Below are 26,314 nucleotides of genomic sequence, written 5' to 3' on the forward strand. Positions count from 1 at the left end.
TCTTTTTTTTAAAATTAGACTGGATTAAGTATGACTTAAAAAAGACCAAATTACAAAATTCATCATGTATGCTGGACAGGAACTGCTCCCATCAAAAAAAAGAAAAAAAAGTAAAAATTGTCCAGATGGTGGCACTGTTGGTTCCTGTCTAGAAGCAGTTTTCATGCAGTAAAAAAGTTACTTCATTTAGATTGTGAATAGGTGTTTTTACAGTGTCTGCATGCAGAATTATACCCATTGAAATAAATATGTATTTTTGTTTGAATTGATTTATTTAAATTAGAGTAAAAATCCATATGGAGTCTCATATAAACTGCTTAAGTAGTACCTAAACTGATGAAGTTCTGACCTCTCAGTATAACCAAATAATTTATATAATATTATGTATTTTTAACGACAGATTTATATTAAACCAAAATAAGATAATCTTAAACCAAAAATGAGATGAGTATTCATGTGACCTAACCATACCCATAATAATTGAGATGCCTGGATTAAATTTCATTTCCTTGGCCCTCTTTTTAGGCAGTGGAGGGAATATAGATATCTCTGAAAGTGTCCAAGTTGGATTCTTAACAGTTTCTCTGTGGAGTTTTATGCTTGAATTCTTTCATTATTCAGAACATAAGTTCTTAATATTATTTCCCAGATGAGAACAGGAGAAGGAGAATATGAAGATAGTGACAGTGTCATTTATGAGTACGAACCAGACTATGAATGTGTAAGTTCTGGGATTGTGTTTTTGGGGTGTTTTATTTTTTTGACTGACTGACTTTGAAGATTTGCATTGGGATGCATGTTTTGGGGTAGAATAAAATAGCATGTGAGGCTTGAAGTTGGGATTTTTGGCTTAATGTGATATCCTGAGGCTGTGTAGATATGACTAGCTTACACTATCTTTTATTATTTTTAATGAAAAAGGGGAGTATCATATCTGAAGCTTCCTACACAGGAGATCTGCAGAAAACTCTTATGGAGGTCCTCAGTTATTGCCAGGTATCTTTTCTTTTTTTTTTTCCCCTCCCCTTTGAAATTACCTTGAAACAAAATTTTTAGTTAAATTTTGGGAAGACTTGTAATCTGTAATTGATACTCTACTACTTCAATATTGCCTGTTGTTCATATCTTAGCTTTCACTTAACTACAGTATTTTTTAATCAAAAATAATCTTTCTTCATACTCTGAGCTCTTCACCCTACAGTTGCCATGAATGCTTTTCGAATGTTCAGTTTTAATACAAAATGTTAAGTCTAGTGACTTGTGAAGGGCTCCGTGGTAATGGGGAAGACTTGACTGTCGCATGCACCTAGCTTTTGAAAGTACCTGAGGCTTGCTTTTAGAATAATGCCAGAATGCTGGTAGCGTTGGTTTTGGTGAGTTCTTTGCTTATGACTTCTGAAGTGGTAATTGTCAAGATTGAAAAATCACTGTACCGTGGAAAACTAAAAGCATCCCTTATTTATGTAGGTGAGAACTTGTGGCGACTAGAGTCACAGTGCTCTACAGTCTGAATGTCTTTCACTCTGGAGAGGATAACATTTGAGTGTCTTGTAGCTAACTATTAATGTCTTCTAAGTCTCATTAGGGATATATCCAGCAATGTGTGGAAGAAAATGGAGTAAGACTGTGCAACTAATGTTCTTGTCACTTGTCTGGGAACGTACTTCCTACAGCCTCTTTTGTTGCCTACTATCCCCGTTCTTTCTCCTTTTTCCTATTAGTAGTACCTCCCCCCAAGTAAATCTGCCCCAAAGCTTGTCTGTATGCGCTATGGATACGTGAAGTCATTCAGTATTGCCTTTGTCACCCACGTGTATTTAAGGCCTTATAGTGCTTCCTTGAGATACCAGTAAGTTTCCAGAAGATGTACAGATTCTTTGTCTAGGGATAATTAATCTTAAAGATAGCTATGATCTTCAAACCTAGCAACTGGTTTGCTGAAATTGAAAATAATTTCAAATTCTTTATCTACCACTGAATCCTTCCTGCAACTTTTGTGGTTTTATAGCCATACGTATTTTTAAGACTTTGTCTGTGGTTATGTTGCAGATCAGTCACGCAATGAAATAAATTGCTTTTGTTAGTTGAAGACACACATTTCCTTTTTCTAACTCTTTCAGTTATAATGGCCTTGCATATTTTTTGTGGTAATAGCTGGTGACATGTGCCTGATATTGAAATCCAACTTGAAAATACATATTGGATTAATATTCTTTAACTTCTTTATTCTGTCATGGCATATCTAAATTGCTGTGTAAGTATTAGTTCGAGTTGCTAAATCCTAGAAATATTGAAGAAGGAACTTTCCTGTGTCACGGAGTAATGTGTGTTGATAACTGGTGGGCTTCGAATGCTTTGATAGATCTGGCTTTTATGTCTGAGAATTTGGGCCTTCAAGATAATACTTTTAAAGAGTTTGTACCTGATTGCATAAATAAGGCAACATGAATTTTTAACCTCTGAGAGAAAACTTGATGAGCTTGGGGATGACTGAAGATCAGACACTCTCAATCAAATATGTAGTTTTTCAAATTTTTTCATCGTTTATTCTGTGATTATTAAAAATGTGGGCGCAATTGACTTCAGTGCTGTTTGTTCTGAGATGTAAGGCTGAGATGATTTCTCTATACATCAGCTACCCTTCTCTCATTTTACTTTAGAGATGGTATTTTTCTAAATGCATTTCCCATTAGTGATGTAGAAATCAATATTTCACTGACTGCCTATGAGCCTTTTAACCATGCTTAGAAAGTTATTGTGACTTAAAATAACATATCGTAATACCCAGCTTACTTAGAGATTGTCAATAATAGCTTTTCAGTGTAAAATGAAATGTACCAAATATTAGAGAAAATAAAACATTTAGTGGAAGCAGGAAGAACAACCTGTAAGTGCCAGCTATGTTAAAGTAGCAGGAGTAAGCTTCTCTGAGATTTTTTTTTTTTTAATGTGATATTTACTATTGTTATTTGCATATTGTAAGTAAGTTAATCTTTAATATGCTTACAGAATGTACTGATCTTACCCAGTTTTAGGGAGGGTATTTCACCTTAATCAAACTTTAAATTGGGTTCTTGCAAAACAATATTATTTTCAACTTTCATTTTTTTGTCAGGCCATGTATGATGCCATTCAGAAACTGGATAAAAAATTTGACCTGCTTCATCGAAAGGTCTCTGAAATGCAGCATACTCGTGTGAAGCCACTGTTGCTCAAACCTGTGAGTATTAAAGACCTAAGAAGTTCTTTTTTCCTTTAATTCTGTTTTTCTTTCTGATGCTTGTGTAAAAAAACCCACAAAAACAAAAACCACTCTCCTTTCACTAAGATTAAAATTAGTAGCAAACCAGTAGGTTTAGAATCCATTACAATTAGATTATTCTAGATTTTTTTTTTATTAACCCTGACTTCAGTCTCTTGTGTCCCTGTTGACTGCTGCTCATAGAACAGCCAGTGGTCCACATCAAATTCAGGTTCCATAGCAGATGCTATAAAACTCTTATCTGTAGTGACAGAAGAGAGATGTCTGGTTTATGTCTTAGGCGGGGTATGTTGGTGTAGCGTGACTAGCTTCAAAGTGACATTACTGCTTTACTAGGTATAGTATACTGTTTCGTTGATCTCTTGGCTTCTGCAGTCAGAAGAAAGTTTATGTACCACTTGCACAGGCTGGTTCAATTAACTAATTGATTTTTAGATCTCAGCAGTGTGGTGTCATATCTGTTACAGTAGAATTGTATTTTTTCTAATAAAATGCTGTATTTTTTTTTAAGAATGCACGATGCTGAGTACATCTGATCCATTTTGTTACTGTATGTTTAATCCACTGTTAACTGAAGAGACAGAATATAAGTAGTTGTAACTAAGTCCTTAGAAGAAAAATGTAACAGGTGATTTTTTGAGAAAGGTCATTATGGATTCCATGACCTTCTTTGTCAACAACCCTGAAAAGCTTTTTATGTGGCAGACATGATTCTGGGAGTCAGTACATATAGAGACATCAGTAAGACTATTCAATTTGAGGGGGAAAATGGTGGCATTTTCATGCATTTCAGTTATGAATAGGATATCATGTTTTGTTTGGGAATTGGGTTTTTGTTGTTGTTGTTGTCCTGACAGCTCCACATTTGTGCTGGCCATTTATCCAAAAATATCTGATTTAAGGAAAAGCCTGGTCCTGCCAGCTACACTTGGTCCCCATGACCTCTGCTCTTTTACCCTCCAGTCTGATTGTATGGGATGGCAGCTGCTTTAATGTTCAGATTAAAAGTTAACTGAACACTGCTTTTTTTATTATTATTATTATTAAGAAAACTTTTATTGCTGTATCGTGTAATGGGGAGGCAAGCAAATGCAGGCTGCCAACCATTTTCTCAATTTCTGCTAACATTTTCTCTTTAGAACTATCAGGAGTGCTGTCGATTTTAATAGCCTTGTTGTACCTGTGATTGTCTAAGGATATAAATAAAGGTTTGTGGTAAAAGTACTATTTTCTTATTAGATCAACTCAGCTGGAGAAATGGACAAACCTTCAGGCCCATAAACCTTTCTTCAAGTCATAGATTTTTTTTTAAAGGTTGCAAGGGTGGAATATAATCAGACCACTGTAAAAACTGGATATCAACTACATTTGGTAACTCTTGCTCAGTGACTTATTTTCATCTAGAACAGATGTTTCAGGGTGCATATCTATCTTAACAAAAGCATTCCAAGTGATGGAAAATACAGCCCATCTCTCAATTTGTCTTTTTTATTCACTTTGGAATTTTCCATCCTAGATAAGATCTGAATTTCTTATGCTTTCAGCTAGCAAGTAAAGAATGAAGAGGCAGCCTGGAGGAAAAAATGAATAGGTTTTGATCATCTTTATTTAAAAATAAGCTAACACTAGAGTGGAGGATATCCACTTAAAATTCAGCAGGCTGGGTCAATTGTTGACAAATTCTGAATTTTCTTTTGCCTATTCTTTTTTGTTAAAAAACTAAAACAAACCCTCCACAAAGCAGTCTTCCTCATTATACATTTCATTGAGGTTTTAGAAGGTGATTGCGCTAGCACATCAGGGAAAAAAAAGCTTGAGAAACCTACAAGCTGAACAGATAGACCGCTGGTGTCCGGACTACAAGTTAGAATAAAAGAAATTAGAGGGAGGGAGAAAAAGGAATAGCACTGGCTTCTTGACAATGACTCTTTAAATAAACAGTCTGTTGCCAACAGCAAATTACGAAAATTTAATCTTTCTAGTTTGCTAAGGAAAGAAATGACCAGCATTTAACCTTTTAATTGTTCTCTGAATCATGTTTACAGAGACCAGTTGGCTTTGCGTACAGAAGTTCCAGTCACTTGCCCCAAGGAAAAATTGGAGTACAAAAAGCAATGGAAAGGGAATCAAGCCTTCATCTCTCTTCACCAGGACAGGGAAGGCATAGCCCAGTCATAAGGGTTGCTCTGCAAAAGGGCCATGTTCAGGTCAACTCCACAATAAAACGTGTTCAACAGACGCTTCAACTTGAATCGCAGCAGCCTGTTCTAAGGCAGAGCCCACCACTCCCCACTATAGTTTCTACTCATTCGTTGCATTCACCATACACAGCAACTAATGGGATCCCTGACCTTCCTTCACGATCAAATCTTGCAACTACAGTTGTGGAAAGCACTGTCAACATTGCTTCTTCACCAGTGATGCCACCATCTTCTGAGACCAATTTGGGAAATAACGCTGTGCTGGTGAACTACAGAAATGCATCTGGGAATGTGAATATTAGTAAAGAGCTGCCATCTTCTTCAGTCTCAATAAATCCTAGCTTTGGTGAGTTCTTGTAATAGATAATCAGAAGAATAGACTGAAAAATAAAATGCTGCTTATAAAAAAATAAATAAAGCCTAAAGAAATGCATTTATCATTATTTAACAAAAGTAAAGGAGCAGAACTAGCTGCATTACAAGCATTTGTATAATGAAATACTTTTATTTCAAGAATTTTAAATATTAATGGGAATGTTTAATATGCCAGAAATCACTTTAAAGCCTCTATACAGTGTATATGTAGTTGTATAGAATAACGCAAGCCTTTGATTTACAGTACTAGCCCTATTCTTTTTCAGTATGCTTGATATAAACTGTTTTGACCTGTATACTTGTCATCAGTAGTATATGCATACTATGCCTATGTTTAAAAAGACAAATCAGATTGCTGGTAAAGTTCAGTGAGACGTATGACTCGTATACATGATCTGCATTTAAGAAAACAACTTAACTGACTTGTGTGAAGGAAGTACCTATTTTCTTCCTGCAGAGCATTTTATCAGTGAGAGTTTCTCTTCATCCTCAGTTCCTCCAGTGTGTGATTTATTTTGACATACTTAATTCCACAGAAAATGAAAAAGAATTCCATAGGTCATTGCATTATAAAGTATAAATATGCTGCTCTTTTTGCATGTGCTTGTTTGTTATAAAGAAATGCATTAGGTTTTAAGATGCCCTGAGTTGTGTGGAAGGCTGGGTTATGAGATTTTGGTTGGTTTTGGTCTGAAAATAATTTTATCATACGGCTGATGAGCTGCATGAGTAGTAGACGAAATGCTCAAAGATACCTATCTGTGAGTTTGTACATGGTGTATGATTTAGCTGTGTTGTATATGTATATGCCATATATGCCATTCTTCATGGGTCATTGTCTTAAAAACATGCACATGTGCAAAATGGACCAATCTGAGCATTTGGACCTCTTATGTTCTTAATGTATTTTCTTTTGTATTTTTGTATTATTATTGTATTGCATTATTATTATGTATTGTATTGTATTATTATTTCAGTTAGCTATGTTGAGTTCATGTATGAACTGAAAAGTTATTTCTTTTAGCATTCCAATTTAAAGCTGCTTCTATGTCTTCTGTATGTGCAAAGATAAGTAATATATAATATAATGAGTTGCACTAGAGAACACTGAGAATTCCTTATCTGTAACTTGATGCATCTTAAGAGAAGCAGTTTGAAAAAGTACTCCTTTTTAACAACTCACTTGACTTTTCTTTAATTGCTTTTGTTTTATGAAGAGTATGTCGGTGACCCATTGAGAAATGTGAAAGTTCTTGGAAACTATTTGATGAAAGCTCGGCAAAAGACTAAACCAAAGTATGCAGCACGCTACTTGGTCCGTGTCTTGTTCCCCAAGGAAACATTATTGTGTAGCATTATGGGAGTGAGCGCACGAGGGCGCAGAACTTTGGACCCTAACAAAATCGCTGCAATAAGAGGTATGTTGCCTTTTGAAATTCATATGTTTACTTTCTTCTTCAATAGTTACTGTAGTTCTTAACTTACAAGATGTCCTGGTCTCTCTGATTCTGTTAATCATTGTCTAGCAATTGCTAAATTGGTAAATGTGGCAGTGAATGTGCTCCACACTGCTGTGTTCTTTGGTTTTGAGAGAAATACCTGCCTTGTAATTCTTGATGTTCATTTTGAATTCTTCGATATGGATGAAACGCTTCTAATTTCTCCTAGTTTCATTTACTTCTTGTTCATCAGTCATGCTAATTGTTTCTAAACTTTTCATTACAACTTGTAAGTGATCATGGTTTTCTGTTTTTGAGTGGCCATGGTACACCTGGGACAAAGGTTCTCTGTCCCTGAAATTCACTTTTCTTGCTTGTTTGAGAAATGAAGATGGGGAGAGCATATTTTTAAATGTTGTCAAGCCATTTACCCAGATCCCAAGGCACATATGTGTGAACCTGTACATCTCTTCCTTCCTGTTTAAAGGGTAGGAGAGATTACTTAAACCACCTGAATTAGTTGCAGCATCAGCATTATTTAGTCTCTTGGAGAAAAAAAAAAGTTGATATGATAAATTACACCTTTCTCCTCATTCTGCCAGGAAATGCTGAACAATAAAAATACTGTTCGCAACACATCCAAAAAGATATCGTTATACATCTTAGTTTTGTAGTGCTGCTTAACTTCAAAGTATGAGTCTTCCATCTCACCTTAATAAAAGCTAGAAATCTAAAGCTCCTAATACAGGCATTTATTAGCATTTTCTTTCTGAGTTAGAAAGCTCTTAACTGCTGCTTTCTTGTCATGAAGCTTAAAGGTCTTTCTACATTTTATATGCAGAATTTCTTGCAGCTAGCTTTCCAAGTTATGATTTGAGTGAATATGGAAAAGACTGGAAAACCTGTATCACAAACGTCAATGCTATGATCCGCTGTTTACGCTCTGAAACAAAAATAAACCCGGTAAGTTATCTCAAGGTGATCAGTTATTAAATACTGTTTGTACTTCTTTCTCTAATTAATTATTTAAACTCCTCGCAATATGAGTGCTCTAATTACAGACTCCTTGGGTTCTATCTTTGCATAACTTAGCATAGGTCTGCTGATTCCAGCACCAGTACCATAGGGGAATATTGGCAGCATATCCCTTTCCCTTTCTCCGCCTCTTCCTGCTCTTCTGTTTAGCATTCAGTTAATAAGAGTTGTGAAGACATAAGATACTAAAAGGAAGGTACTGTAAATGTTACTTACAAGTAGCATCAGATTTGGTTGAGAGTTTAAATGTGTAACTACTAGCACTGTTTTCACAGACTTTCCATCAAACCTATCTAGTCATGCATTTCCAGGCTTTATATTGACAGAAACATCACTGCCAAAACACCTGTAACTCCATTTACCTCTGCTTCTAAAATGCTATGTGCAAATCCATAAATGTTTAGTGCCTGCTTCACCTGTGGCTTTAATGGCTGAAATGCAGGACTAGCTATATTGTAAATATGTGGAATCTAATTTATACTAATTGGGAAATGAACTGGAACACTAATTAGAAAACTGGTAGGCTTTTCCCAGTACATGTGTTAACCTCATTTATACGTTTCAGGAGACAGCTGAAGGGAAAGAAAAATTGGCTGATACTCCAGATACGTCTTTTTGTGTAGACTTAAATTGTAGTGAGGATAGCGAAGGCAATTCTCAAAACTCTCAGAAAATGACCACCACTGACAAACCACAGAATTCAGGATGGGATAAATTTCCAGAAGCTTTCCACACACCTTCAGTCAAGAAGCTCCAGTCTTTGGAACCTATGGGTAAACTGAAATTTTCATTTATGCGTATAATGTTTTAAATGGGCATTGAGAAGCAAAAGATGGCACTGTAGGTGAAATTATGTGGTAAAAGGGATTTGCTGAGCTATGTGACTCTTCTTGTCCTCTTAAGACAGTCACACTCTCTCTCTCTTTCTCTTTCTCTCTCTCTCTCTCTCTCTCTCTCTCTCTCTATTTAGTATGTTTTCTTGGGAACAAACAGGAGTATTTTCTGGCTAACAGAACACGTGTTCTCATCTACACATTTCTCATAATACATATCCTGTAAAAGAGTGGAAAGTTCAGTTGTGAGATAGTCTGTTCAATCTCTCACTATTTCAAGAATTATTTTGCAGTTGTCCCATTTTCTTACTTGACATTCTACTGTAATGGAGTGAGCTGGCTCCGAATATCTGTCAAGTGGTATTGTAATTTAAAGAATACATCTTTCTTTCTATAAAACTGACAGTTTAGGGCAGTAACTAATCCTAAAGCTGCCTTAACTTTTTTTATTATTATTTATTTTAAACAAAAAATGAACAATATACAAATGCATCAATAGAAAAAAAAATCCGCATATTGCATATGATAGCGGTAGAGAGCTTCAAGGGAGATGATCTGAGGTTAGTTGACCATGAAAATAATTCAACTAAAATCATTTTAGGGCTCAAGCAGATTTACTGCTGCATCCAAGATTTGTTAGGACTACTCTTACTCCCTAGACTTCCTGATTTACTGTTCTTTTTGCTTTCTTTAGTAATGTTTGCAGTGGAGTCAGGTTGAAGTAATTAAAAATAGTCATTCTGTTTTCAGAATGTTTACAGGGTCTAAGCACCATTGCAGTAGTGGAGCTTTTATTTATTTATTTATTTATGTGGAATAGCATTTTCTTTTCATGTGAGAGAAAACAATACAGAAAGCAATCATTAATAATGCAGGTTGCATTGCTAGCTTTGTTGAAAGTGTATCAGAAGTGCTGTTATACTGCTGTAGAACAGGTACTTTTTTTTTTCTCTGCTATTTTGACATCTGTCTGCAGTTTGATTATAGGGACCCTAGCTGTTCCAAGAGCAGCAGGTTCAGTCCATCTACTTGTGTACATAGCTTTTCATTCATTTTTAATCCATCAGATTTTTTAGGGTAGCAAAGTGCAAAAGTAGTCGTCCCCCCCCCCCCACACACACACACACACTAGACTTACTAGATCAGATATCTCACCAAAAATTCTTCCTTTCCTCCGCCTTCAGCTTGCTTTGCAGGAGTAGTCTGATTAGTGAGGTGTGACATTTCCAGAGCAGTTGCAGCTTAGTGTTAGCTGTAGTGTATTGCTTTTCAAGTTTGAGATTTTTCAGGATGAAGTGTGTGATGCATATATATGCAATTGTTACGGTTTTCTTCTGGTCTTTCTAAGCAAGTACAGTACTTTTGAGGAGAAAAATTCTCATGTCCTCATTTTAGTGTAAAAGCATGATCTGTATTGGATAAATAAAACAGTTTTTCTTTCCAACATCCTTTCTAGAACTTCTTGGGAGTCCTTGGCGCAATGTTCAGTTGCCTTTCTCAGTCATTTATGTAGCAAAGGGGAAGTCTCGGCCGGAGTTGTCAGCTCGCTACCTAATTCGTCATCTCTTCACGGAAGATGTACTGGTGAAAAGCAATGTATACGGTAATCTTGAACGTGGCATGAGTCCCCTGGACTGCAACAGAATTAATGCTCTCAGAGGTATGTCAGAAAAGTTAATTTCCCCACACTATCTTTTGAATAGAGCAAGAATGATTAATTTTGTATCTTATGAACACACCATGCAGCTTCAGAAATAAGTCTACAAAACTGCTCTGTCAGATATTAGTACAAGCAGTGTAAAAAGTTGGGAGAAAGTGGATGAAGTCATCTTCAGACAATTTTGGGAAGTCTCCAAATCACAAACTTGGTTCTTATGAGCGAACTTTAATTTCCCTGAAATCTGCTTGAAAGGGCAATGCAAGGAGATGCGGGCAGTCCCAGAGGCTTCTGGAGGGTGTCGGGGATTTCTTGATGCAGATGCGGGAGGGGCCAACCAGGGGTGACACGCAGCAGGATCTGCTGCACCTGGCAAACAATGAAGAATAGGTTGGGGTATGATAATTGGTGGCAGCCTTGTCTGTAGAGACTATGAATTAATGGACCTCAAGATTTTGAGGGGAGTGAGGAAGGCAAGTAATAGAGTTAAACTCTGGAGTTTAGGAGAGCAGATTCTGGCTTATTTGGGAAACTTGTAGGTGGGATCTCATGGGAGACAGCTCTAAGAGGAGAGAAGCTCAGGAAAGCTGGCAGGTCTTTTAAGGACAGCATTCTGCAAGCACAAGAGTGTTCCATCCCAATCCTGTCATTGAAAGGGATCTCGACAGGCTGGAGAAATGGGCAGAGGGGAACCTCGTGAGTCCTGCACCAGGGGAGGAATAACTCCAGGTACCAGTACAGGCTGGGAGCCAACCGGCTGGAGAGCAGCTTTGAAGAGAAGGCCCTGGGGGTCCTGGTGGACACAAAGTTGAACATGAGCAAGCAGTGCACCCTTGTGGCAAAGGCGGCCAATGGCGGCCAACGATATGCAGGGCTGCATTAGGAAGAACAATGCCAGCAGATTGAGGGAAGTGTTCCTTCCCCTGTGCTCTGCCCTGGTGAGTCCACGTCTAGAGTACTGCATCCAATTTTGGGTCCCCAAGTACAAGGAAGATATTGGTAAACTGGGGGGAGTTCAGTGGAGGGGCCACCAAGATTGTCATGGGACTGGAGTATTTGCAAGGAAACTGGGCTTATTCAGTCTGGAAAAGAGAAGGCTTCAAGGGGACCTAATAGTAGCCTGCCAGTACCTATGAGGAGGTTACCAAGAAGGCAGGGCCAAGCTCTTGGTAGCAATGAATGTGGAAGGATGAGACACCACAGGCACAAATTGAAACAAGAGATTCAGACTGAATACGAGGAGAAGCTTTTTCCCCGTGAGGACAGACAAGCAGTGGAGCAGGTTGCCCCACAAGGTTATGCAGTCTCCATCCTTGGAGGTTTTCAAGACCCGACTGGACAAAGCCCTGAGCAACTTGGTCTGACCTCAGAGCTGGCCCCTCTCTGAGCAGGAGGGGGGAGTAGAGATCTCCCAAGGACCCTTCCAGCCTGATTGACTCTGCGATTGTAAGGGAATGGATCCAAGTGCCTTTTCCCTTTAAGGGCTGAGAGGTCAGCTGTCCCTGTTCACTTAACAGGCTCGATTGAGAGGAAAAAGTCCTAGAAATGATTTAGTTGTGTAGAAGCTTATAGGTAGGATAAGGACTGTTGCCAAGTGAATGGGCAGCATTTTGAAACTGACCTATTTGAACAGTTCAGATAACAGTTCTTTATTGAAGCATGTCAAATACTCTGTAACAGCCTGTTCCATTGTGTGGATGTAGACGACTTTGCAATTTTCTCAGCTTAGATGAATACAGAATGCCTTCAGGAAGTTTTTTAGTGCCTTGTTCTATTGGCAAATCCTATTCCAGAAGCAGAGGGAGGGGAAGTTATGGCTGGAGTTGTAGTAGAGGTGCTGCCTTCTGCATCGTTCTCAGTACAGCGTTAAGGATTTTGGAACACTGATCCATGCCCCTTCCTTAAAGGCAGCCTTCTGTTTGCCTCAGTCATTCCCTCCTGCAAGGCTGGATTAAAGCAAGCAGAACTGTGACAGTGGCAATAGAATTAGCGTAGTAGTTATGCAGTGGGTGGGAAAGAGTGTGGAACAGGTTGTAGGGAGAAAACGTGTAGGAGTTGCTGCACCAGAAGAAAAGTTGGCATCATCTGATAGGATTTAAGCATGTCCAGCTCAAAAAGTGGTGTTGGGGAGAAAGGTCATCAGATTTTTGGTTGCCGTTTGCTCTGTGCCTATCTTAGCTGAACACATCTGAAAAGGTTTGGTCAAACAATATGGAAATATTTCTGTCTTTTCTTTAATTGTCTGTTTTCCTGTCTTATTTTCATCATAAATTTTTTTTCTTCTTCTGTGAGAAATCTGAAGAAAAAATACTTTGCTGGGGATTCTTAAGCTTTGCTTGTGGGTTGTCACTTACCGGGTTGGATCCCAGGTTGCAGGCAGTGTGATAGTGGAGTACCTTTTATGTCCTCCCAACACTATTGGTTTGATGCAGAGTTTTTCCTTCCTCCTCTTCGACCTCAATGTGAGAGAGAGCTCGCTGGGTCAGTAAGGTTGCGTATTTGGCTAGAGGCTCTCTATTGCGATCTCTTCAGATGGTTTCATCACACCTTGCAACATGTGTCTCCAAACAGATCTTGAAACTGCTTCTCCTTTGTGTCCGAGTATACGGAGGTTGGAAGGGTAGTAAAGATCTGGATTATATAGCCAAAGGACTCTGAGCTCTGCTAGGCTGACAGTTCCTCAGCTGTGTGGCAGTTTTGCCTCTGAAATTACAGCTATGGTACTAGATAAAATGGGGCTGGGGGCGAGCTCACTTATGCTTTTTGCTTAATTATTTGCATTTTCCTTGGCATGGGTCTGGTCCAAGCCAACTTGCACTCTCTGGGATGATGCCTGGGCATGGTTTGAGGGATATTGCATGCCAGAGACCATTCCCAATAGACAGTATAGGCAAGACTCTGCCAAGGTAAGCTTACCCTAGCCTGTATGATCCTCCAGCACTAATCTAGGAGGGTTGGCCCCTTTAAGTTTAGTCTCCACATGCTCCCATACTACATGTTCATGACGTTCTGAGCTGAAGAAGCACATAACTGGTGTCGCAGGGCTGCAGGAACACCAAATGGGCCCCAGAGCAGGTGCTGTGCATTGATACAACTGTCTCAATGATGGCATGTTAAACTGTTACTTGTTAGGATATATGAGAGCAAAGGAAGAACAAAACTGAAATAGTACCAAGTAGCCATACCTTTCCTTCTGCTAAGGTAAAACTATATTGATCAAAGGAGGAAGAAACAGTCATGCTTTTGAACTGCAATTACAGTTGAGAATTCCTTTTTGGTACTTGCTTAGAGCTTTTAGGTGCTTGCTGAGAGAAAGCAAGTAGTTCAGTTAAGCTCACAAGGACAATCCTCAGTAATAAGTAAAAAATATTTGTTTCTGTTCTTAAAACTACTCATTTTAGATGTTGAAGGGGAGAAAGGTGCAGCAGTGTTACCTTATTTATCATATTTTGCTACTTTTATCAAGTATTTGCTTATTGATTTGATCCTTACTGTGCACAGTAAGGAACGAACTCTTGCAGTTTTTCTGTCACCATTGTTTCTGTGTTCTGTTAAATTGGTGTGTTTCATTTTAGTGAATGTAGTTGTCAGAGATCTTTGAAAGGAGAGTTTGGTCCTGCCAAATACTGGGCATTCTGAAATGGAGGCTGAGCCTCCTTTGCTTCTGTTGACTGCATTAGAGGCTGAAGCTATGCTGCACTTTAAAGGATCCAGCCCACATGATGGTTATGTGCTTTTTTTTGCATATTTCATTTTTAATCCTTAGACTTTTTGTCACTTAAGTATTTCAAAATAAATAGGAGAAGGGGAAAAATCTGCCCTCTAGCTTTGACCCTTTAAGCCTAATAATGTGCCTAGCTGTGCTGTTTTGGTAACATGCACTTATCTTGGCCTAGTTACATCCAAAAAGCATAAGGAGAATATAGCTTGCATAAATAATTGATAACTTGCTCTTCTATGTTTGTTTATTGTTAGACTTTCTTCAAGAGAACTACCCATCCTTTGATCTGAAGGAAACTGGATATGATTGGAAGGCATGCGTGGCTGCCATAAACAGCACAATCCGCAGTCTCAGACATGACCTTAAAAAGGCTACAGTTGGAATGCGCAGGAGAATCTTGGGAATGCCACCATCGAGCGAAAAGAGTCCTCCACAGAGTCCCACTTCAGTAAAGCCATATGAAAGTGACACTATCAATCTTGCAGACTGAAGTCCTCTAACAGCTGTCTCAAATCTTAATTTAGTAGGTTTTTATAAATCCCACATAGATGCCTATTACATTGAGTTTTCAGCAGCGCTCAGTAGTATATTTCATGAGACCAAAGTTGTCAGAAGACCTAAGAACCCTAGGGAACATCTGCTGTTCCCTCTAGCATTTGTGATGTGCTCCCCTCTGAAAGCATCTTCTTTTCAAGATTCATTGACTCTGAAAGAATTATTTGATTACAGAAGACTCACTGCACATCAAGTCAGCAGAAGCAGATAGGAGTGGGGAGAGAAGGGATGGTCCTCCTTGGAGAAAGCTTCATAGCCAGTTAAGAGTATCTCGTTATGTGTGGGGAAGGAAATTTGATAAAACAGTTGGGTATTTTAACCCATAACATCTAATGCAGAAAGGAAAATACAATTGTTACTGCATCTAGCTAATTTGTCATATATATCTCTCACTTTTTTTCCCTCCTGTATCAGTCTTCCTTGTAGGATAAGGAAAGAGGCAGACAACAATGTAAGTACAGTTGTTGGTAGGTAATGTTTTCTTCCCTCTGATTTAGATCTGGTCTGCAAACTCACAAAAGCACCCAGGACAAACATCCCAACGTTTAGTTCTATTTGTTCTTGGTGTAAATGCGAAGAAAATATGTCTTCAGGAGCAGGGTCCGCTGTTCAGTGGCATATGTCTGTCTCATGTCTGATGTCCACAAAGTGCAAATCTGCTGCAACTTTTATCTAGAGGATTTGGATCCTAATACAGATTTAAGAAAGAATAATTTCCATAAGCTTCAAGTCATTGGTCCTCCAGTTAAGATGTAGAGACATATTCTACTGCTTGTATGCACTCAGAGATGACCAGCATCAGTGGTACAGCTTCTCCAGCTCATGATCATAGCTTTTAGTATACAGGTCTGCAGCTGCCGGCCTACAAGGCTAGGCATATTACTTTGGTGTCTTATTAGGCTGCATTTTTGAAGACTTGTCATCCTGTCCTTGTTAACTTTAAACTCTGAGAGATGTGCAGTGTTTATCCCTGTTTTCCCCTTTCTTTATGCCTACACAACACTCAGATTTATTAATGGGCTGAATTACAAAACAAACAAAAAATCTTATTTTGGAAATTACTGGGATGTGAAATAATAAAAATACGTAAATAGAAATTAATACCTATGTATACTCAATTTGCCATCCCCCTCAGTTTTGCTTATAAATTGAAATTCAACAACAGCAGTTTTACAGAAGTTAAGGGTTCTTTGTTTGTTTTTTTCAAAAGAGAAAATATTCTGTATATGCCTTCCTGTTGTTTGTTTCTTCCAGCATCAGTCACACAGTCCTGTCACTTCTTACATGTTGGCTAACTGGTGCATGAACTTGCCTTGCCATTTGTATCATCTCTGAGCTTAGTCTCAAATGTTCAAAATTTTCACAGAAAAATAGCTCTTCGGAAGACCGACACAATAAGGAACGAATTTCACTTTGAAAGCTGATGTAACTGTGGCTTCCAAAACTATGCCTGTGTACATAGCAGAATTTAACAAAGGTTTCATCTTTGGTTTTTTGGTTTTATTAGCAATAGGGTAAAACAGAAGTGAAATTACTTGTTTTCATTTAACTTCTATTCATAACAAATGTGCAGTGTTTATTATATACATTAAAGGATCACAATACAGGTTTTTTTTATTGCAAGTTAGGATATGCAATGTCCTTATCAAATAAGAAATTAATGTTTCCCCTACCAACTCCTTCTTGCCATGCAGATATCTTCTGCAAACTTTAAGAAATAGGTTGAATTGATTAATTCTCAGAGAAATGTTGTACTGCTGTTGGTCAGTAACATGAAATTTGGTTCCTCTTGTTTACTACCAACAGATTCTGCTGTTACTGTTCTATACAGTCTTTCTTGTAAATGCCGTTGTTTTATATTGTGTGTAGATACTACTAGTTTCAAACCTCAGAAGAAGCCAAAAATGCTTATATTTTTTCAGTAGTTATATGAAATTTTTTCCAGTGTCATTCATAGATTTTAACGGTAGAATGATATATTTATTGAATAACCTGTCTGGCACTGAAATCTGTTAATGTGGTGCATACCTCTAGCTTCCATATTGAAAAGAGAGCTGAATAATTGAATAAACGTAGAAATAGTTTTCTTATTTCTGTTAGAAATGTATCAGATTTTGCTAACTTTTATAAAATAAAATTACAGTATTTTGCTCTTAGAAAAAATATTTTACAAATAAAAGTAGCATATAGCTCCTTGACTAATTATCTGTGTTTTAAATATTTCTTGCATCATGGACTTATGGTTCAGGTACAGTTTTATCTGAAAAGATTCTTTTGATCTCCTTTCAAGAACCAGAGCTTTGAGAAGATCATCTGATTGAGCTGAGATGACTTCAAAACTTAAACTGCCTTAACTGATTTAGTAAATCAAAGTAAACTCTTTGGAATGTACTGACTTGGGTTCAGCTAAGGTCAGTTAGAGCTCTGTATGAGTTATCTGAAATAGAGATTTGCACAAAAGAGTAGGAGTTGGGTAAAATTTTTTTTAAGACACTTTTAAACTGGTGTATTTTTCGGGAGGTTAGGCTTAATTCACACAGTGGAATAACAGCTTCTGTATTATTCCTTATTCAAGGAATAAAATGGGACAATAAGGTAATCTGTTCATTTGAAACACTGAAAATCCACCTTCCTTCATCTTTGTAGCCCTAATATGTGATCCTAATGCAATGTGAGTCCCTTCTGTGTACAGTAGAGCTGGGCCACTTTATTCATATTTTTTAAAAGTTAAGATCCTAGAAGTGGGTGTTGGGTGACAGATCAGCTCTCTGCATCAGATCCCCCTCTGCTCTTGGGCAGGGTAAGCTTCATGCCAGATGTGCTGCTAGAAACTGCTTTCCAGCAGATCTCTTAGTATGTGTGCCCGCATTGCCAGAGAAGGTGGGTGGATACGTGAGTGAATGAGTGAAATGAACAGAGCAAACATTCATCGTTTTCCCTGAGGTTGGCAGTCCCTTTAAGGGATTTCTGAAGGAGATGGGAGGTAAGTCTACATGAAACTTTCCCTTTAGCTTTTGCTTAACTGCATTGTTGTAGCGTGGATGATTTCTGAGTATTTATGGGCTTGGACCACTGTGTGCTTTTGTGTCTAACGAATGCAGTTGTTTTTTGCACTTAGTGTGAGGGAACAGCATGAGTGGGGCTGCTCCATGAGGAAGAACGGGCCAGGGGCCCACAGGGTCTGAGCAGGGCTGGGGTGGTGTCAGTGGATCCTGTCACTGTCAGTCCCAGATGAGGCAAAGAGGTCCAGTTGGCAGAAGGAGACAGGGCTGCAACATGTTTGAGGTTCCCGTAGGAGAGAGGGCCAGAGACAGAACTGAAGACAAGACTATGACGTCAGGCTGGGTCCCTCCGGGTCACCCAGTCAGTAATGGGGTCTGCAGAGGACAGGGCTGGGCACAGCCCCACTACGATGTAGCACAGGCAAGGACAGAGCCGGGCTGCACTTATAGGGAGCTCCTGGGCTCAGGGGCAGAGGGAGCCAGGGTGGTGGCCAGGCTGGTTGGGCAATCAGGGCCTCTTGGTGCCCTCAGGGCTCTGACACAAAATTCTGCAGGTTTCACAGCATGTATTGAAATCCAGTTTATAGGTGTGTTCAGCTTTAATAGCCATAACTTATACCATAGAAAAACTTCAAATATATTTTGGATTGTTTGATGGGAGCACTCATAGGATTTTAGAATATGATGTAGAATGGATTATTTTTGCAATTCTTTATTCCTGACTTGTTTATAGATATTTTGCAATGTGATTATTTTATAGTGCTCTTCAATCATTGACTTTTGTTCAACAGAAGGGGTATAATGATATCTATGCATAAAGTCAGGTGGGAACTTCTGACTTTAAATGCCATCTTAACTATGGGTTTATTACATATTTAACTTGAACGTTTTGTGTTAATTTTCTTTTACTGAATGGTGAGGTGACATAGCTTATTCTGCTCCTTGGAATTCACTTCCACATTGAAAACAGAGTGTGTTTTTTGACTCCTGAACAGTTTGAAGAGCTATAGCACCACCTACTGAGAGCCAGAAGTCTTTCTGAAAATCAGAAAACCTCCCTGTCTTTTTTTTTTTTTTTAAGTATTCCGAAAGAAAGAGTGAATTCTGTGAATTTGATTTTGGTGCTTTCACTGAACTTGAAGTTTCACTTTTAGCTGAGCTTGACATTTTTAAGCTTAGTCTTTTAAAAATAATCCAGTTTGATTCAGGATTTTTTTGTTAGGTGAGACACACTATTTTTGTTTTAGTTAAAGATTTACAGATGCTGTTTAAAGTAATACGTAGAACAAGTGTACACATGCCTAAATATGAGCAATAAAAAAGTGGGGCCTGATGGAACACTGAGATTAGTATTTTTTCTCCTTGCGAGCTTAACAGATTCTTTAGTATTTAATCTGCTAGCATTAACTTTTTGAGGGTGATGTCTCCTTCGGAAGCCCTTTTGAGGAAGAGAATTCCAGAGGCATCAGTAGGCAAGTAAGTGCATAAGGTGTCATGTTTGGGAATTCTTAAGGCTGTGCAAGGGAGCAAGGTTGTCCAGAAGATCATCTCTCTGCTTGTAGTGTCAGGTTTCAGAAGGCAAAAGTAACAATGTTGTAGGCTAGGAGACATTAGAAATATCCTTGGGTGCTTAGTTTGAGATCCAAAAGGTTGCAGTTGTGTGCTGCAGAGGTAATAAGCCAGTCCAAACAAAGGCAATTTTCACATATGTGAGGTAGCTACATCCTAAAGCACTTAATAGGTGAAACTTACTGAAAGAAACTGGAGTTCTAGCCTTGGGAAGACTTCAGAATGATGCGGCAGTGCAAATGTATTGAGTAAGTGCCAAAAAGACAAGGAAAAGGAAGGGGCCTAACCAGATGTTTAATTCTGCAAAATCTTCTGTTTGGAAGGAGAAGTTGCTAACCAACGATGAAAAACTACACTGCTAATAAACAGTAATGCATGCATCTTCTTTTAAATGCCCTAAACTGCTTTATTTAGGTATTGCACTAAGACAGTAAAGGGGGTCTAATGCTTGTTGACTAGTGTGTCTCAGTGTAGAGAAGGCAGTTTATACTCCTAATTAGCTCCAAACCAGAGGAGTTAAAGCCCAGGTTCCAGCATACATGGCTTGTCTAGACTAGATTTTTCTTATGCCAGTTAGTTAATGCATGCCTTTTAAACACACCTTTTAAACTGAATCAAGACAAAGCCTGAGTGTCTGTCAGAATCCAGACTGCTGCTTCACTGAAGTTGCCTTCTCTTAGGTTTTGAATCAGAAGGCTACCTGAGGGTTTGGTGAACAGATCTCAGAGTAACATCACCTGGAACAGCTTCCTTCTAGCCAGCTGAGCTTCCTATTTGCTTGGCTGTGTGAAGCATTGCCTCCGAAACAATATTTCATTGCTTACCTTATTTACTTCCTTTCCTCAGTCCTTGTTTTGCCTCAGTTGAACGAACCGTGAAAGCTGAAGAAGAAAGGCAAGCCTATTTCATTAAGCTTCAGTTTGCTTTGAGGTCTGCACCACTACTGGAAAATGTTCAGGGGTCTGCAAGTTGAAAAAGGTAGAAAAATCTTTGCTTAGACCAGTGTCTCAGAATTGTGTTGCTGTTTGAAAAATGTTAGCAACAAACACAAGAGATGGTCTAGGGCTGAATTTTGGGAGCAGTCTTTGTATTACCCCCTACTCTGGTTCTTAGAGCGCAGAGCACCAGTCTTCACTCAGATTTGGCAACAAATATGCTTAGTTATCTGATCCACAAAATCATTTCTGTCCCTTTAAGCAGTTACACAGGCAGGAAATTTCAGAAGGAAAGGGAGCTGGAGAAGCTATTTATGTTGACACTGAAACCTAAATTTGTATCTCAAGTTCCTGACCATTATGTACTACTAGGCTTGATTTAGTGGCTATGGGAAAGGAGATCAGAGTGCCTGGGTGCAGTCAGGTGCCTGGGGTATAAAAATGCAGAATGTAGGCATGATTTATTTTTTATTTTTTTAATTGCTACAGGAAGGTGAAAATACGGAGAAGTTAATAATAAAGCATTACTGTCATGATTGTTTTTTTTTCCCCCCCTGTTTAAATGTTTTTTGCAGGTACTTCATTGACTCTGAAGTGAGGGGAAAAATACAAAGAAGTAAAAAAACTGCCACTTCCTCTACAAGAGATCAAAGATAACTTTTTAGTGTAGCTATTTTCCATTCTCTTTTTGCCACTGCTCTGGAGAAAGAGTCAGTTTTCAACTTCATGCCCATGACCACCTTGAAAACAAATTCAGTCATTTAAAGCAATAATCTATTAAAATCTTTGTCTTCCACACATTGCTGAACTTCTCTTCTTAAATTCCAGTAAGTTCCATAAAACATTAGTTTCATCATTTTCATTTATTTGAATTATATGTGAGGATTATTTTTTTGCTGTTTGATCTCATGGAGGTGCTAGTAGAGCACAATTTGTCTCTTTTTGACAATGTAGTTCTACAGGCTCTTTCAGTGTTCACTGGAAGCAGAGAGAAATAAATGTAAATATCTGTAGAATTCTTTACTTCTCTCTGTTTGGCAAGTGAGGCATTTTTACACAGTGATCTTGCTTTCAGATGTAATTCCTTTTTCCCTTTAATAACTGTAGTAACAGTAATAGATACTTTTCCTATAGCAAGCCAACAAAGACTACACACATTCTGTGTTTAAAAAAACAACCCAAATATTAAAACCTTTTGTATTTTTGTGGCTTTTCTCAATTTCATTTTAAATATGCAATTGTCTTACAAAAGCCTTTTCTCAGAAACAGTGGGCAAAAACTAGTCTTGCTTAGTCTGAAAGCAAATTTATTCAAGCTCTTTTATGGCTTTGAATTTATTAAGCTGATAATGGTGCCTATGGCCCAATTTTACAAACAGCATCTAAGTGCTTAGCTCTGTCCTATTTAGGTAGTAAAAATTAACATATGCAAACACAGTTGAAGAACTGGAGTCTAAGTTAGCAAGTAAGAGCCTCAGTGAAATAAATGATGGGGGAAAAAAAAGTATAATACCTCATCAAATGATCATAGGGAACAAATGCAGGAAATACAAGGGGAGGTATGCACTCAGGCAAGCTTTGGCAAATTTAGCTCTCCCACCCTCTTCCTGGGAGTTACCAACCTCATGGCAGACCCACAGAAGGCAACTTGGGTGTGGGTTACCCACTCCAGTTCGTAGTCTGGCATGGGAGCTTGTGCTGCTTGGAAAGGCCAGTCTGCACCAGTACCCCGTGCTCTGACAGGAATCACTGAGGTGTGAGCCCACATGCTCTTCTGCTGGCTGTGTGTAAGCAGAAAGCAAGACTGAGGGGGTGGTAAGGCTTTAAGCTTTAAGATGGTTACTTAGGGAATGTGAGTTAAAGCCCAGGTTTCATCTGTGTCACGCAGATCTAAGAATATTGCCACAATAATAATCAGTGAAGTTTAACTGCTTTGTAAAAATGTTGAAATCTCACTTCCAGTACTTTAGACTATGAAGATGTTTCCCTGTCTTAATTTCTCCAAGGAAAGTCCATTCAATTAAGTGTCAGGAAAATGACAGTGATCATGAACTAAAAGCACACTGTCATTCACAGAGTAGAGGGATGCTGAAACCATGACAATAAGCTTTTTGGGCTGAGGGATGATTTTTGTTTCTATACACAGCACCATGCAAAAGGGTTCCTGGGCACAGAGTCTCTGAGCACTATGGTAATAAGTAGAATCTGGCCTTTATTTGAAGGCCTGACTCAAAACCAAACTGAAGCTAAAGGGAATCTCTCTGAAGATCTTAATGGGCATAGGTAAGACTGTTAGTGTAGCTGAACTTTTAATTTTATATGGGTTATGTGTGAATAAAAAATTTAATATTAAACTATTTTGAAATAGCTTTTGTAATGAGCATTTAGTCTTCAGCCAAGGGAACAGTTGCAAATGCATCTCATCTCTCCAGCTGCAGATGAGTTGAAATGTGACATCTCTAACCCTAGATGCACACTTGGAACACTTTCTTTTTCTTCCTTCTGCTGACAGCCTTTTAGCAACATCCCCTCAGGAGGCTTATATTATAAAATGTAATTTATCTTCTTTGGTGAATTCTAGGGTATTCAAAGAAAAAGTGCTGAAAGAAGCAGATTACTGCTGTGCATCTTGTCCTGGATCAATTCCTGAGACCTACATGCCTTTTAACTAGTGAAGCCCTGCCTATCCTTATTTTAGGATTGAGTCAAGTACCCCTTCTGCTGGAGTATAGATATATCCTTTCTCTTCCTAGTGCCTCCTTGCCTTTTCCTCTGTCTGCCTCCCCCTCATCTTAGCTATACCCCGTATCTATGAACCACTTCTCGACACCCCCACTTTCCTGCAGAACAAACCCATCTGAATCAGCTCCAACTCAAACCTTCCCCTACTGCGGCGTCAATCTGATTTACCTCTTTCTGAGCTTTGCTGCATACCTGGCTACATAAAAGCCTTCAGTTTTTGAGCACTGAGAACTATTTTGTCTTTATGTGCATTATCCTAACTTGGAAAGGTCAGCTGGGAGAGCTGTTGTTTCAGGAATTACAGCTTAGTGAATAGTGGCTTAGTAATTTGTATTGTCTGGTATCTCCTGACTTGCATCAGAAATGAAAGAACAATAGCAGAGTCTTTGATTCCCTAGAGACTTTGTGGGTTTGGTTTTTGTTTTGTTTTTAATAAAAACAAGAACATTTGTTGGAGATCTGAATGTCTTAGGATATTGCACTGAGATTATACATTTTAGATGAGTTTTTAGTAGGCCTTTAACTGGAAGAAATGCACAAAAAGAACTGTTCTGCACAAAAGGAGAAGAACATTTTTCTGTCTGCAAAAGGCATTGCATTTTATACATGATCTTATGTTCTGAAGTGCATTGTGAATGTAACCAAAAATATACTGCAAAGGACTTGGTAGAAAGATAAAACCTCAAAGCTAAAATAAGCTATATAGGAGAATTTCCTTTAAGAGATAAAATTTTATGAAAGGGAGAATAAAATACTTCCAAACCTCTATCTTGAAAGCAACACTAATATTAGACTACATTTCATTTCTGTATATCCTGGCCATCCCTTACATTAAAAAGAAAAATTGATCTAAACCTTTTCTGCAGTTAAAAACATAATGTTTCAACCATTTGTAATAGGTACCTTCCTCACATCAGGCTATGTGAAGCCCTAAGTCTATCCTCTGATGTGCTGTAGAAGGGAATTAATTTTCTTACTTTTTTTTTTTCTTTTTCCTTCCTACATTCATGTGACATTTCCTGTAAGACTGTGAATCCTCCTGTCTGTATGCACCATAAAATAAATATTGGAATTGTAGGTCATTTTAAAGAAAGCCTTTTGAAGAAAGTGCTTTAATTAACATTTACTTATATTTGCAAAGGAACCTTGAAGATCCTTTATATCAGAATATAGGTCATGGCTCACAAAGAATACCAATGATGCACTGTAAACTATGCTATTAATATATTAGTGTCAGATTCCCAGGCATATTAAATATGCTTGATTGTGAAGTACTAATTATTTCTATTAATTTCTATTACAGTAATATGTAGTGGCTATGACAGAGGTCTGAGTTTGCTGTAGAAGGTGAGAGACGCACATAAGAGCCAGTCCTCACCAGACGGCAAGAAGGGGGTGACAGGAAACATTATTTTCCTGTTTACAGATGGAGGAGCTGAAGCCCAGAGACTGTGACTTGCCCAAGGTCACTCGGGAAGCCTGATGCAAGGCTCTGCGTTGAAATCCTGGTGGCTCGATCCAATGTCCTAACAGCAAAAAGTCGTATAGTCTCTTGACTGCTTTTGTCCTGATGACAACTGATGAGCCTTAAGGAGTCATATGAAAGGACAAGGCCTTGCAGCGCTGAAACTAAAGCGCCCCTTCTGGGTGCCCCTGCTGTGCTGCACACACCCCTGGCTGCAGTGGGCAGCAGGCCCTGCGGGGAAGCCCAGCTTCCTCCGTCACTGCCTACACGTAGCACAGGGGAGATGGAGTGGTCTTAAGTGTTTGCCTTGAAGAATTGAAGCTGTTTTTTTCTTTTTCTCAGGTGTTTGAGATAGGAAGGGTAAAAGTAATGAAAATCTGCTGAAGACTGAAAATAACAGAATTCCTCATACTCTCCTCATCTTCTCTAACCCCCTGGAGCATGTGAATTCATTGGCCCAATAAGCCAGATACTTTATCCACTTGGCCACATAATCTTGGTTTGAATCCAGAGGACTTTACAGGTGTAAAATTAACCACAGGAGAGCTCTCCCATTGTTCACTGACTGCAGTGCAAACATATGGAGAACTACAAGTGAAAAATAATTAAAACAATATTTGAGTACACTCCTGTTCCCTCATTTTATATGTACAACACATGTAAATCAGTCTTGCTTTTGTTTCATTATCTCAACAAGGAAAAGCAGAAATTTCCTTGTTGTATATATAGTCTGCTCTATGAAATGGTACCCTTTGGAGATAATTTGCCTAATATGAAAGTGTAGCTGTGTCCAGAAATGCACAGAAAAGAAATGTTTTATTGTTTGGCATTAGCTAGAGAATAGCTTCAATTGATCCTGAAAATACAATGGCAGACTCCTCTAACTTGGCTCACAGTGACTTTCAGTAGTCTACCTCTTAAAAAAATAAATCTGGATTTAACTGATCTGATAGTGTAGCTGGTCCATTGGCTACGCTAAAATGTTTTTAAACCTGTCCCAATACACACCCATCCAACTATAAGAGGCTCCTTCTGAGATTTTTCTGCTAACTCTTACAGAGAACATATTTTAAAGTTTGCCTAGATACATACTTATCTATTCAACAGACCAGAGTGGTACCAAATTAAGTGTGGGGGTTTTTTTAATTAAAAAAAACAAACTACCTAATTGTATGCATTTCCTCATGAGACAGGAACAGCTGCAAAAGTGCCATTCTGATTTCTCTGATAAATAGCCTGCATTTTATTTACTTATTAAGAGCATTTAGCACTCCCGAAAGGTGCCAGTTTGAGAGCTGTAGACCATCCAATTTGTTTTAGTGGACAGAATAAGTGTGGCATAGGCAGCTGTGGTATTAGCTTCCCCACTGGGCCTGGCAATCTCAGAAGAGAGTAGAAGGATTCACTCAGATTTCTCCCTAAAGTGGGAGGCTTGGTAGAGTGACTGAAACTTGTGTGAGATCAGAGGGAAAAGGAAATGAGAGTAAAAGAGACAGCAAAGTGGGTGGGTAGGGGGAGGAAGAG

General features: G+C 38.5%; 1 protein-coding gene across 7 annotated transcripts in view; it reads left to right on the forward strand.

The window, feature by feature from the left end:
* Window positions 1-17,283, forward strand: part of BEND2 (BEN domain containing 2) — a 29,106-nt gene extending 11,823 nt beyond the window's left edge. For 6 of the 7 annotated variants that reach the window (XM_026061500.1, XM_026061505.1, XM_026061503.1 and 3 more), the window contains 9 exons: window positions 650-721; window positions 922-996; window positions 3,116-3,220; window positions 5,308-5,809; window positions 7,056-7,256; window positions 8,119-8,240; window positions 8,878-9,085; window positions 10,602-10,805; window positions 14,778-17,283. In XM_026061500.1, coding sequence (XP_025917285.1) covers window positions 650-721; window positions 922-996; window positions 3,116-3,220; window positions 5,308-5,809; window positions 7,056-7,256; window positions 8,119-8,240; window positions 8,878-9,085; window positions 10,602-10,805; window positions 14,778-15,013 — 1,725 coding nt within the window. In that variant the 3' untranslated portion in view covers window positions 15,014-17,283. The remainder of the gene's footprint in view (window positions 1-649; window positions 722-921; window positions 997-3,115; window positions 3,221-5,307; window positions 5,810-7,055; window positions 7,257-8,118; window positions 8,241-8,877; window positions 9,086-10,601; window positions 10,806-14,777) is intronic. The other variant, XM_026061502.1, reaches the window with a different exon arrangement.
* Window positions 17,284-26,314: the final 9,031 nt, after the last annotated feature.

This window comes from Apteryx rowi, unplaced genomic scaffold (assembly GCF_003343035.1).
Source record: "Apteryx rowi isolate R43461 unplaced genomic scaffold, aptRow1 scaffold_181, whole genome shotgun sequence".
NCBI classification, from domain to species: Eukaryota; Metazoa; Chordata; class Aves; order Apterygiformes; family Apterygidae; genus Apteryx; species Apteryx rowi.